Consider the following 12,910-nt stretch of genomic DNA (forward strand, 5'->3'; position numbering starts at 1 on the left):
TATATATATATATATAGTAGCTACACAAATTAACTCTTGAAAAGTATGTATTTTGTGGCATGAAATAATAGAATTTTGACAAAAATTGAAATGTAATTTATGCAAAGCATTTCAAGCTGCATCTGTAGTATTCAGGTTTTGCTGAGTCCATTTAGCTGCACATAATTATTAACATTAGACTTATAAAAAAATTGTCTATATGCAAGATTCTTAAATATGTGTGTGTGTGTGTGTTGGGGGGGATACAAATCGAACTTTGCACTCATTTGTTTGGTATCAAATATTTAATTGCAAGGACATTTTGCCCTCTAGTACCAAAACAACTGTACAAACACATGTAAATACAATATAATTGTTAGACAAACAGAGCATCTTTAAATGTACCACATTGATAAAACGTTTACACTGCAATTGCATAATTCTTTTTGTACCAATCTTCCCCTTGTATATTTTATATACAGTGCATAGTTTGCCAGGAGAGGGAGTGAAATAGCATTCTTAAAAAAATAAATAAAGTTAAAATGTTGTTCTTACACTAAGAATTTGCAGTGTGTATTGACAAGAACTTAAGTACAATGCTTGGAAGTCAGTATTTACAGAATTGTTCAGATCTTAAACCATCGTGAGACCCGGCTGAAATCATGAAGTGTGAACCAGAACGTGCTGGTGCACTAGCCCTTCAGATTTCAGAAATAATATGTAACTTCACCATGCGAGTGATCACGGACATTGGCATCACAAAGATCCATGCAGTATCAGCATCTGTATTTTCTGATAGCTTTTCTTGTGGCAGTACCGGTAAAGGATCCGATCTCCTTCAGCATAGCTTTACTTGATAAGGTTTTTGTCGAGTCTCTGAACAGTTTGAGGTTTTTTCAAGAGGTCACGAGGGAGCCGACGGGCAGGTCTGTTCTGCTTCTGCGGTGCTGGACCTTGGTGTTGGTGACGGCACCGTGCTTCTGCCGCAGATGCAGACGCAGCTGACTCTTGTGACGGAAGTGCAGGTCACAGTTCTCACACTGAAATCAGAAGCCAGGACCATTTCATTAGGACATTAAATGCCTAAATGGGGTGGGGGAGGGGGATTCTGTCTCACAGAAATTCTGACTCACATAAAATTTCAAAACTATGACATACTAAATTATGTAATCATAAGTTAATCCTAACTGACATAAAAAGTTTTAGATTAAGACAGAAAGTCATAATTTTGACTATTAATCATAACTGTGATTTTAATTTGTACTACTTCATAATTTCGACTAAATAAAATAAAAGTTAGAATGCTAAGATTAACTATTTATTAACTAAAGCTAGTAAGACTTTAGTATGTCATGATTATGACTTTTGAAGAAATGGTCTTCCATAGTTTGTGTTGTTTGGCTGCTAAGTGTCGGACTTTTATTTTGACAGCGTTGAGAATGCAACACCTGAGGTCAGATGCACAGGAATCCTCGTTCTTCGTCTTCAATAGTTTTACAGTTATGTCTAAAATAGTAGACATCGCAACATCTCCTAACAGTTTCAAAGTATACTATGAAACGCGACATTTCAAACTGTACTGCTAATATTCATTTGGCAGCTACTCTGCACTGTGTTTATCAACTTTGCAGTGTTTGTTGATGAGAAAGTGCTCACATGATAAGGCTTCTCGCCCGTGTGTATCCGTAAGTGGCTCTTCAGCGTCTGCAGGTGGCGGAAGCGCGTGCCGCAGATGTCACACGGGTACGGTTTCTCTCCAGTGTGGATCAGTACGTGAGCCCTCAGATGAGCCACCTGGGAAACCAGAAAGAAGAAGATGAAGCGCCTCAGATTGACACAAAGGTTTCTCTGCAGAAACGGTCTGGGAGTTTGTTTTTACCTGGACAAAGCGAGAGCCGCAGGTTTCACATTTGTATGGTTTTTCCCCTGAGTGGATCCGTGAGTGTGTCTTCAGATTGGCAGGTCTGTTGAACTGAGCTCCACATATGTTGCAGCGGTACGGTTTCTCTCCTGTAATTATAAACCATTTGGAGAATGTTCAAACGGCAACGGGTTTTAGAGAGCGTCGCTGAAGAATAGTCTTTGTTTGTTTACCTGTGTGGACGGACTTGTGGCTAGCTAGGTTTCCTTTATAGCGGAACATGGCTTGGCAGCGGTCACACTTGTATGGTTTTCCGTCCTGCAGCCACTGTGGCTTCTCTGCGTCAGACTCGCTCTTGGACTCGCACTCGCTACAGTAGAGTCTGTCCCTCTCTGCCAGGACAAGCAAAACAGTTATTAGCCTTTGAACACTGCACACATTTCAGGTTTTTAGTGATGAAATCAGATCTGTTTGTTCAGACTGTGACTTCAGTATCCGATACATATCTACATCTGTTATGATACTAATGATCTAGGCGTCAATAAGATGCCAAAAGACTTTTATCCACAACAATTAAGAATAGCAGACGTTGTGGGAAAAAGAAGTTAGCTGCAGTACTGCTGTATCTTTCACATTCATGCATATGCTGCTAAATGTGATTATATTATATAAAACATTTAAACATTTAAATATTGAAATAGGTATTAAATCACAAATATATATAACAAACATAAAATGTAATGCCTAAATATTAATGCATATTGTTATTATTAACTATTGTAATATTTAAATAGACATTGCATATACATCACTATTATATCAAATACATAAATATTAATAAATTAGTGCTGTCACATCACATCACATCACATCACAAAACAAGTGTATTCACCTGGTCCTGTGGGTCTCAAGCTGCTCTCCTCTGTCAAAGTGTTGGGAAGTGCAGAGCCACGCTCCTCTTTTTTGATGCAATCATCTGCAGATCTGAAAACACACGACACCACGTTTACAAACACTGCGTCAGATGCTAATGCTTGCGCTGGCACCCAAGACTTTCGCCACACTGACCTTCTATCCGTGAGGAGATGCTCCTCAAAGTTCTTGTTGGTGGATTCTGCTACTGCGTGGGACGGAGTCAGTGAGCTGCCGTCAGCCGCTCCGTCGGTGGAGTTCAGCACGATGAACTTGTACTTCTTCCAGTTGTGGGCCTTTGGGTGAGTGATGGAGCTGGCAGGGGACGCCGCCCCTCGACTGCAGCTGCTGGACTCCGCAGGGGAGTTGGGTTGGCAGTCTGATCTGAGAGGGCTCTCGGGACCGCTGCTGTTCTCCACCTCTGCCTTCCGGTCTCCCTCAGCTTCAGCTCGAGCTGAACGAAAGAGCACAGATGGACGGTTCCTCTCTTCTCCTGCATTAGTCAGGGTCCTGGTGGAGTGCTGTTGACGGGCTATTACGCCGGTCTTGGGGATCTGCCAGAGGGGGTTGGTGGTGTTGGAGGTCTCCAGCGGGAGAGGTAGATGTCTGTAGAAGCGAGTCGGGCTTTCTGTGGAAGTGCCGACTGCGTAGTGCAGGTTGGGAGGACCGTAAGTGCTGAAGTTCACACTGGATTGGCTGTTCAGGGCATCTCGGAGGATGAAGGGAGTTTCTGAAGTTAAACAGCCGTGATTAACCAGCATCTCTGCTCTGGTCTGCTTCACACACAAGCCCCTTTAACAAAACCAGTAGAACTTGAGTCAGTGATTCAGTCCAAGATAAAAAAAGGAAATCTTGTTTAAAACATGTGTCAAGTTCAGTGATCTTCGTATTTGTGTTGTTTTCATATTGGTTTGCAAAACTTTTATACCATTTTCAACAAGTCCAATTTCTCTATCTATCTATCTATCTATCTATCTATCTATCTATCTATCTATCTATCTATCTATCTATCTATCTCTAGATCCCATCTAAAAAATAAAAAAAATAAAAATTGCTTTATTGGCATAACTGTAAATTATCTGTATCTATCTATGTCTGTCTATCTGTATCTATCTACCTATATCTCGATCTATCTATCTAACCAATCTATCTGTCTGTCTATCTATCTATCTGTCTGTCTATCTGTCTGTCTATTTATCTGTCTATCTATCTGTCTGAATAGAATTTGAATTTCGATATAGAAAAAAAAAAAAGTTCATCATAATAAAGTGAACTGCTTTTTAATTAATGAATGAATCAAATGTTAAGTAGAATAATTTAATCGACAAAAATGAGCATTATACCATTGGTCCAGTTACAAATCACATGCCTATGAACAGTCTTCTCTAGTCTGTGCTTGAATGTTTTTGTGACGTTGTAAGCACTCACCTGGAGTCTATGTACCTCTGGCATGTGTCCATCACATGGTCCATCTGTAGGTATGTGGCTGTGTTGAGGGTGGCAATAATGAAGTTATCTTTAAGAGTGAGGCAAGACGTATACATGAACTCCAGCAGTATGGCGAAGCCATCGGGGTCCACCTTTGGATCTAAACTTATGAAGCTCAAGTTGCTCTTATGAGTGTCGGCAAACATGGAGTAGAAGAGGCCGCTGGGAAAAGACAAGAAGGAATACAGATGTCACTTACTGCGCATGCCATATATTTGCTATTTCCAATCATTGACACTGACCTGCATGCCATCAGAACAGTCTTATGGGCCTGGAACTGCTGCCCGCCGACCACAATGGTGACATCAGTCAGGATGTTTCTGCTGCGGAGCCGGTTGAAGTTGAACAGCACGTCACCGGCATGGCGAGTGAATTTAACGCAGCCGTCTGCTGCACTTGCCATTTTGTTCACCTGCACAGAAATAGTTCAAAATATAGTAAAAAATTTGCAAAAAATAATATCTCTACCTAAAATAAAATAAAAATAAACAACTAAATCACACCATACATTTTTTACATTTGAATGTCAGTGTGGTAATGTTACATCTAATGTTAATAAGCTACGTCAAAACTGAAGACGTGCCAGTTTAGTCAGATGAACACTAGATGTCCACAAAGTTACAGTTGCAAACTGAAGGTATGACCAACTTTCACATTAAGCCTAAACATTTTGTATTAAAAATACTTTGTGAAATATATAACATTTTGGGATTGTGACCCTGTAGTCATCGTTTGCTTTGAGATCGTTTATTTGATTTGATTTTAGTTAGTTCTTTAGTGAAAAATATGACACTTATACATTCTTTAAAATATTTAAACACCCGAAACTACTATATTCATACTTTCATATTAGATAAACGCACTTCACTTGAGAGACCGATGGCAAAGTGTGTAGACAAATCCTAGCGAGCTGCTTACCTAGACAGCATGTTTGGGCATCTTAAATAGCATTATTCATGCTTTTATATCACTGGATCTCCATAACTTCATCTTTAAGCATTTTATATAATTTTCAGAAATTTAGCATCATCTGAGAACTAGCATTACGACAAACATCACTATATAGTGAGCAGTAGGCTGTATGATTTAAGACACCAGCATGATGCAAGCATGAAGTTGTTCCCGTCACTGACACTTGTTGAACAGCGAAGGTGCATGTTGATATTTATTAAACCTTGTGGTATATTGACGGTTTATTAAATGTTATAACGGTATAAAAAATTAAAGTCAAATGAGTGGACTCTGTTACAGGTGTTTGGAGTAAGTTAAACACCAGGCGTTTCGGTTTGACACATGAATGTTCGGTGAAATAGAGATTACAGTACACATACAGTAAATAATCTCATTAATGTGCTTGAATGCTGACGCAATCGTAACAGAACATAAAATAATTATGTTCGCGTGCTGACAATTAACCATTGATCATTTATAACATTTTCCATTCAATGGATCATTTTGAGAGTTCACCAGCATCACATGCGCATGGCCGAATGACAAATTCAGAGAAATCCTGTAAAAATGTATTCTAAAAATGCAGTGATTATGAAATAATATAACATGATCTATACGCGTCTAAGTTACTGTTTTACGACCACACAGACTGTCTAACTTACTCTAGGCAATAAACTTAGTTTCCCACCCATATAAAGTTGCGTAAACCTGTCGTTATTACACACTCCCGAGTGAGCTTCCTAAATCTACTTAACCTCACTGAATTTAATGTAACAGATTGAAACTGACATATGAGATGAATAAGATTAGTTATCCGCGCAATTAGGCCGACAAAAGTGGAGTTGCGTAATTAACTCGACACGTCTAAATACAAGAAAGTAGTCTGGTTTAAAACACTATAAAATAAACTGTAGAAACAGCTCGTTTCTCTAGACTAGAGCGTCTGTTGTTTAGTCTAGACCTTTTGCTAGATAGAAAAGAGTCACCTGGTGTGTTTTTCTTGGAAGAGTCCAGCGAAGACAGTTCTTGGAAGAACTCTTCTGAGAAGACGCAGCTTGTAATTCTCGGAATTTTACCAGTGGACTGAACCACTGACACAGAAGAGGGGGGGACAGACCTCTCGGGCTTCTCGCTTCTGTAGTGCTGAACAACTGCTTACCAGAAATATCATATAAATCATTCTGAATGCTTTACAACTAACATGTGTACTTCGTTTTATTGCTTTTAGTAGCTTAGTTATTAACGTTGTTGGAGTAATAACAATCCGCTTGTCTGTATGTAGTGGATTGCTCCCTGGACGCGGTCATGATCTACGTCACTCTTGCCACCCTTTCACTGCTGTACAGATTCCTCGCGATATGACCCCTCCATTAATGTGTATATTATGTCATGTTGAATTAACACATCCATTGACTCAATGTAAAGCCATCAATAGGCTACAGTTTAGTCTTATGAAGTTATCACACAGATGTACAAAAAGCAATCTATTTTTGTCTGTCCGAGATAAGTTTCTCATGACGTTAGATGTGTAAAAAGGCAACATTGTTGACATTAGCTATTTGTTTTTCTCCAATTCTAGATTATTACCTATGCCGATTCCACAATTTACGTTTTATTTAACATTTTTATGTTTATAGCCTATATTGTTTATATATTTACTGTACATTGGTGTATTTAATGAGTAATGTATATATTTCAATTATAAAATATATTTCATATAGGCCTATATTTTTCAGTAAAAATAATGTATTGAATATATTAATTTCATTTGCATATTTCATAAAGGGTTTAAAATATATCTTCCAAATCAATGAGTTTGTTTGACATTGACTGTAGTTTTGCAAAATTTAGGCCTAAAAAGAAAGAAAAAAAAAGAAAGAAGAAGCTCAAACTTGTCTTGGACCCTTTATCTAAACATATGTTAGCTAGATAAATTACTAAACGTGAAAGATGAACCTCTAATAAATACTTCTCCCAAAGAAATGGTCTCTGCATTCATTTTCAGGGAATAATATAAAAATGTACTTCAATTTACAGACAAAAACATAACAAAACATTGTGTAATATTATGGCAAACAGTGCTCTTTGATACTTTAAGCTGGTGTAATTTCAAAATTTCTGAATGTTCATTTTTGGGTGAACTTCCCCTTTAACATTACCCTTTTCATGCTCTCTAAAGTAACATCACAAGATCTGGGAGTTCACAGATTTATTACAGCATAGATTTAAGATGGCAATTGAGGCAAATAGTGTCTCTCTCTCTCTCTCTCTCTCTCTCTCTCTCTCTCTCTCTCTCTCTCACACACACACACACACACACACACACACACACACACACACACACACACACACACACACACACACACACACACACACACACACACACACACACACACACTCATAAGCTCATGACTGCTTCAGCAGTGTAACTTAACACTCAACAAAGCAGCTATTCAGGACCATAACGCAGAGCACACAGCTCTCAACACTATTTATACATCAGTCCCAAAGAGCTACTGGAAACTTGCACATTAGGTTGTAAACTCTCTCCTAACACATTCAGGTACTCCAAGAGCAAAGAAAAGAAAAAGAAAAAAATTACAGAAATAATAGTCGATTATGAATTCCTTTACGTGATAAGAGGTCCAGAGGCCAAAATACAAAAAAAAAAAAACAACATTTGTAATAAAAGTATCGAGTACTGAAGTTACAACAGGTCTGATGAATGTGAATATGTTATTTTAGTTGTTTTATGCATGCTAACTCCATACATACATGATCCATTATGTTCTAAGTTTGAGCTGACTGATCTGGACTCATGTAATGAAATTGTTGGTCACCTTGTTGGTCAACTATCTGTCCTCAGGATATTATTCCACCTTTTTTCCTGAGACAAATTATGGACAGTTGGCCCTGGCCTGTTATTGGGTATTAACAAATGCCTGTCTACTGGTTCTTTCCCTAACAGTCTTAAAGTTGCTGTGATGACACCATATCTTAAAAAAAAAAAAAAAAAGTGGTTCCTTCCTCTCTTTCTAACTTCCGTCCTATTTCTAATCTAGAAATCCTTAAGAGAGTTGCACTGACTCAATTACAATCATACTTGGCTGTAATGAAACGTTTTAAGAGTTTCGAGCGATATTTTCACAGAAACTGATTCTGGGAAATCCATGGCTTTAGTTTTATTAGATCTGAGTGCTGCATTTGATTCAGTCGACCATGAGGTCCTGTTGAGACGTCTGGAGATATCTGTGGGCTTTCGTGGCGTAGTCTTACAGTGGTTCCGATGTTTTAGTGTTCGTATTGGTCATCAGTCCTCCTCTAGTGTACCTCTAAACTGTGGAGTCCCACAGGGATCAATCCTCGGGCCGGTATTGTTTACCCTGTATATGCTACCTCTGGCTTCCATTTTTAATAAATACGGAGTATCCTTTCATCTATACGCTGATGATACTCAGATCTATTTTCCTTTAAAACTTAACGATAAAAATGCTTTACAACTTCTGTTGGCCTGTTTAAATGAACTTAAGCTTTGGCTTTCAAGTAATTTTCTAAATTGAAACGAAAATAAAACTGGTGGTGTCTCTCAGTCTTCCCTCTCCCGTCTACAGCTAGTGTGTAATATGTCCGTACACTCCTTCTAGAACTCTGAGATAGTGATCACTGTTGACTCATTGTGCCTAGATCTAGACTTAAAAAACGAGGCGATTGCGCTTTTGCGACTGCAGGCCCAAAACTTTGGAACAGTCTGCCTCTCTACATTAGACTAGCTCCCTCTGTTTCCACCTTCAAATCTTCTTTAAAGACTTCTTTGGCTTTTAATACTCCTTGATTTGATTTGATCCTGTTTTGTGTTTCTTTATTGGTTGTTTTATTTTTATTTATTTTTTTCTGTTCTGTACTGCACTTTGGTCACCTTTGGTTGTTTTTAAAAGTGCTTTATAAATAAATATTGTATTGTAATGATTTGACATGTATTTAGCTTACTTTATTTGTTCGAAAATTTATAATTTGACTTTTTATATAAAATAATTGCCTTATTCTATCATTTAAATTAGACTGTTTTTAACAATTATTTACTAAATATTTTTTCAACAAACTCAGTACAATATTTAAAATACTTACATGATTTAAGAATAAAGATTTAGGATTTTAGACTATATAAATTAGCTATATGGGTTGTAAAAAATTATTTAAGAAATTGGCTTGATGGGCTCAATTGCCATATTATACAAAAATCAGTGTTCGGTAATTTAATCTAAAAAGAAATTAATTACTAGCTACAAATTACATCTTCGCCAGTGTAATTAGATTACCGTACTAATACTCTCTCTCTAAAAAAAGTATTGGATTTCTAATTACTTTCTGAATCCCATATCAACCTCAACCAGTTGAACAATACAAGGATAGACGTAAAACTGTTCTTCTCTCTTTTTTTCAAATAAATTATATAAAATTGCATAAATTAGTAGGCTATTTAAAGTATTTAAAGGGAGAAGGTCACGTTAAAATCTCTATCATTAGCCGTTAAGTTTTTATGTTAAAAACACATGGTTTTATGTAGAATTGTTCTATAGTCTATACAGTAATTAATGCAATTACATCTTAAGTAACTGTAATTAAATAACAGAAAAATTAAGAGTAATCCCTTTACTTTTTAAAGAGAAAAGTAATTAAATTACAGTACTTAATTTCTTAGTTATGCATTACACCCAACATAATCATAATAGGCAATATACGTCCACTTTATGGTACACCTGTTCACTGCTTGAAAATCCAAATATCTAATCAGCCAATCTCATGGAAGGAAATCAGTGTGTTTAGGCATGTAGACATGATCGAGACGATCTGCTGAAGTTCAAACTGAGCATCAGAATGGGGAAGAAAGGTGATTTCAGTGACTTTGAACGTGGCAGGGTTGTGTCGAACGGGCTGGTCTGAGTATTTCAGAAACTGATGATCTACTGGGATTTTCACACAGAACCATCTCTAGGGTTTACAGAGAATGGTAAAGATATATCCAGTGATCCAGTATCCACAATATCCAGTGAGCGGCAGTTCTGTGGGAGAAAATGCCTTGTTGATGCCAGAGGTCAGAGGAGAATGACCAGACTGGTTCAGCTGATAGAAAGACAACAGTAACTCAAATAACCACTCGTGACAACCGAGGTCTGCAGAAGAACATCTCTGAACATGTTGAACCTTGAAGCAGAAGAGCTACAGCAGCAGAACACACACCAGTGACACTCCTGTGAGATAAGAACAGCAAACTGAGGATATGATTCACACGGGCTCAACAAAATTAGACAATAGAAAAATGGAAAAACATCGCCTGATCTGATGAGTCTTTCAATTGCCGTAAACAACATGAAAGCATGGATTCATCCTGCCTTGTATCAACGGTTCAGCTGGTGCTGCTGGTGTTGGTTTAATGGTGTGGAGGATATTTTCCTGGCACACTTTGGGTCCCTCGGTACCAATTGAGCATCGTTTACAGTTTTTCACAATCGCTAAGACACCTTTCTTGAAACCTTCACCCATTTTCTCACAACATTAAACACAAATCCAATTTTTCAAACTAAACTCACAAAACCATTGACTCTTCTGGCAAAGTCAAACAATTGCTTCAAAACCATTTCACCTGTACTCAAAATCAAGCAATGCTTTCAGATCTTACACAAATAAGCACTACAGATCAGACACTACATAAAAAAATGGAGAACACAGCATCCAGACCGTATATACAAAAACTATTTTTGCAATTATAAAAAAGTATAGTGATTGCAGCTGATTAAGGTGAATATATTGTATATGCACTGCAAGTATAGTATTGTACTGAATATTGAATAGCATAGGCCTATTGAATGTCTGTTTATTCAGCATGTCACGGTACACTCAAATACTGTACGTTATGCAACTGGAAAATCAAGGTCAATGAGAGATTGATTCTGCTTCAGCATCACGTCGTCCTGCTGGCTCTGGCCTGAGGACTTCGTCCACATCACAGGCAATGTTGTCTCTTGCCAGGACGAAGGAAAAAAACCTTCCAGTCTGACACATCCAGCACTTTGACAACACTGTCCACACCTTGCTCTTTCTCGTCCTCGTCCTCCTCAGTTTCCATCAGTGCACCTGTGTCGTCTATGCACTCTAAACTGCCTCATATTTCATACAGTTGGTTTGATCACATTATGAGAAATAAGTGTGAACAATTTCGAATTGTTGTCTGTCAACGCTGACAACTGTGTTGTAGTTGTGTTTAACTGTTGCCTCTTGTGTTAAGTGTTGTTTTGCGATGTGTCACAGTGCAAAATGTGTTTTAGTGAGTGAGAATGTGTTTAGAGTTTTGCAAAAAGAGTGATTTATTCGACAAATAGGTTTAGGCTATTGAGAATTTGGTTCAGAGAATGGAGTTAAGTGTTTAAGCAATTCAGAAAAACTGTAAACCCCACAGCCGACCTGAGTATCGTTGATCTCCATCTCCATCTCTTTATGACACCAGTGTTTCCATCTTCTGATGGCCACTTCCAGCAGGATAACACACACCTCACAAAGCTCAACTCATCTCAAACTGGTTTCTTGAACATGACAGTGAGTCCAATAGAGCAGCTTTGGGATGTGAAGGAACAGGAGATTCTCATCATGGATGTCTCATCATCAACTGATGCTATTATGTCAATATGGACTGGGAATGTTTCCAGAACTTTATTAAATCTATGCCATGAAGAATGTAGGCAGTTTTGGAGGTCCAACCCCGGTACTAGCAAGGTGTACCTATGAGGAGAAATTACAACATTTGGAGAGCAAAAAAGTAGCATAGAAATGAAGACTGTAACTTCTAATCAAACAAAGCGCTGAAAGATGGCCTAGCATGAGACAATCATTGCAATGCTGCGTTTTTATGTAGCACATCTTGTTCTGTATTGCCTCTGTATGGGAAATTGTTTGTGAAGTTCTTTCTTTGTGAAAGGTTGGCAGCATGTCATATCTCTTAAAGCTCATTGTGAAACTGCCCCCACCTCTCACATATCCAAATACACGCTTCCTCTTTCTTTAGAAGAGGAAAGTGCCCTATCGGAAACGAATGCTGTCACAGATCTTTCATCTCAATTTGGATGGACAATGACTTTTTCTAGAGAAATTATGGCTCACTTCACATTCATACGGCTGAGAGTGAGGAAGGTCATCCTTTTCTTCAGAAACATGCACACATAATATATTCATTATAGTTTTACTGAGCAAAAACCCCGGGTAACATACTTTTTTGTTAGAGCCTGTTTGTTTTTTTTACGACCCACCCTGAAAAATCTTTGGCCCACCTAAGAGTTTATCAGACATTTCTGCTTTAATTAGACTGTACTGTTTTATAATGCTAGTTTGAATGGTAAATCGAGGTACTTTTTTGTTTTTAGTAGCATAGTTTTACTGTATATACAAATTACTTACACATGTCACACAAATCAATATACCTGCCAATGGCAAAAATGCTGTATCCTTTTTACTCATCACTGTCACACATCAAAGACACAGTTCAGAAAGTTGTTGAGGCTGTTCCAAGAAAAGCATTCATTTACAGGTCATACATGACTCAATGATTGTGGTTATGAGTTCACTCTGTGCTTTGGTTCTTAAGGTTTCACGGTGATCGGCAAGGTTGCACCTACAGAGAGGTATAAAGTTCCTCATTCATCTACAAACACACACAGACGCTCGTCTTAA

General features: G+C 37.9%; 1 protein-coding gene across 1 annotated transcript; it reads right to left on the reverse strand.

Annotated features, from left to right (window-relative positions):
• Positions 1–272: 272 nt before the first annotated feature.
• bcl6ab (BCL6A transcription repressor b) lies at positions 273–6,546 on the reverse strand. Its single transcript, XM_084411242.1, has 9 exons — positions 6,178–6,546; positions 4,483–4,652; positions 4,181–4,402; positions 2,909–3,544; positions 2,733–2,824; positions 2,074–2,232; positions 1,859–1,989; positions 1,636–1,773; positions 273–1,019 (listed from the first exon to the last, which is right to left on the reverse strand). Exons 2-9 carry the CDS (start codon positions 4,641–4,643, stop codon positions 876–878), a joined length of 1,683 nt encoding a protein of 560 aa, XP_084267368.1. The 5' UTR covers positions 4,644–4,652; positions 6,178–6,546; the 3' UTR covers positions 273–875.
• Positions 6,547–12,910: the final 6,364 nt, after the last annotated feature.

This window comes from Rutilus rutilus (genome assembly GCF_951802725.1).
Source record: "Rutilus rutilus genome assembly, chromosome: 6".
Taxonomy (NCBI): domain Eukaryota; kingdom Metazoa; phylum Chordata; class Actinopteri; order Cypriniformes; family Leuciscidae; genus Rutilus; species Rutilus rutilus.

Bases quoted from the DNA above. Each gene is read 5' to 3' on its own strand.
- bcl6ab (XM_084411242.1), bottom strand. From the start codon at position 4,643: ATGGCAAGTGCAGCAGACGGCTGCGTTAAATTCACTCGCCATGCCGGT. The intron at 2,825-2,908 runs GTCAGTGTGGCG...GTGTGTTTTCAG, and splicing joins CATCTCCTCACGGATAGAAG to ATCTGCAGATGATTGCATCA. The intron at 1,020-1,635 runs GTGAGCACTTTC...TTCTGATTTCAG, and splicing joins CGGGCGAGAAGCCTTATCAT to TGTGAGAACTGTGACCTGCA.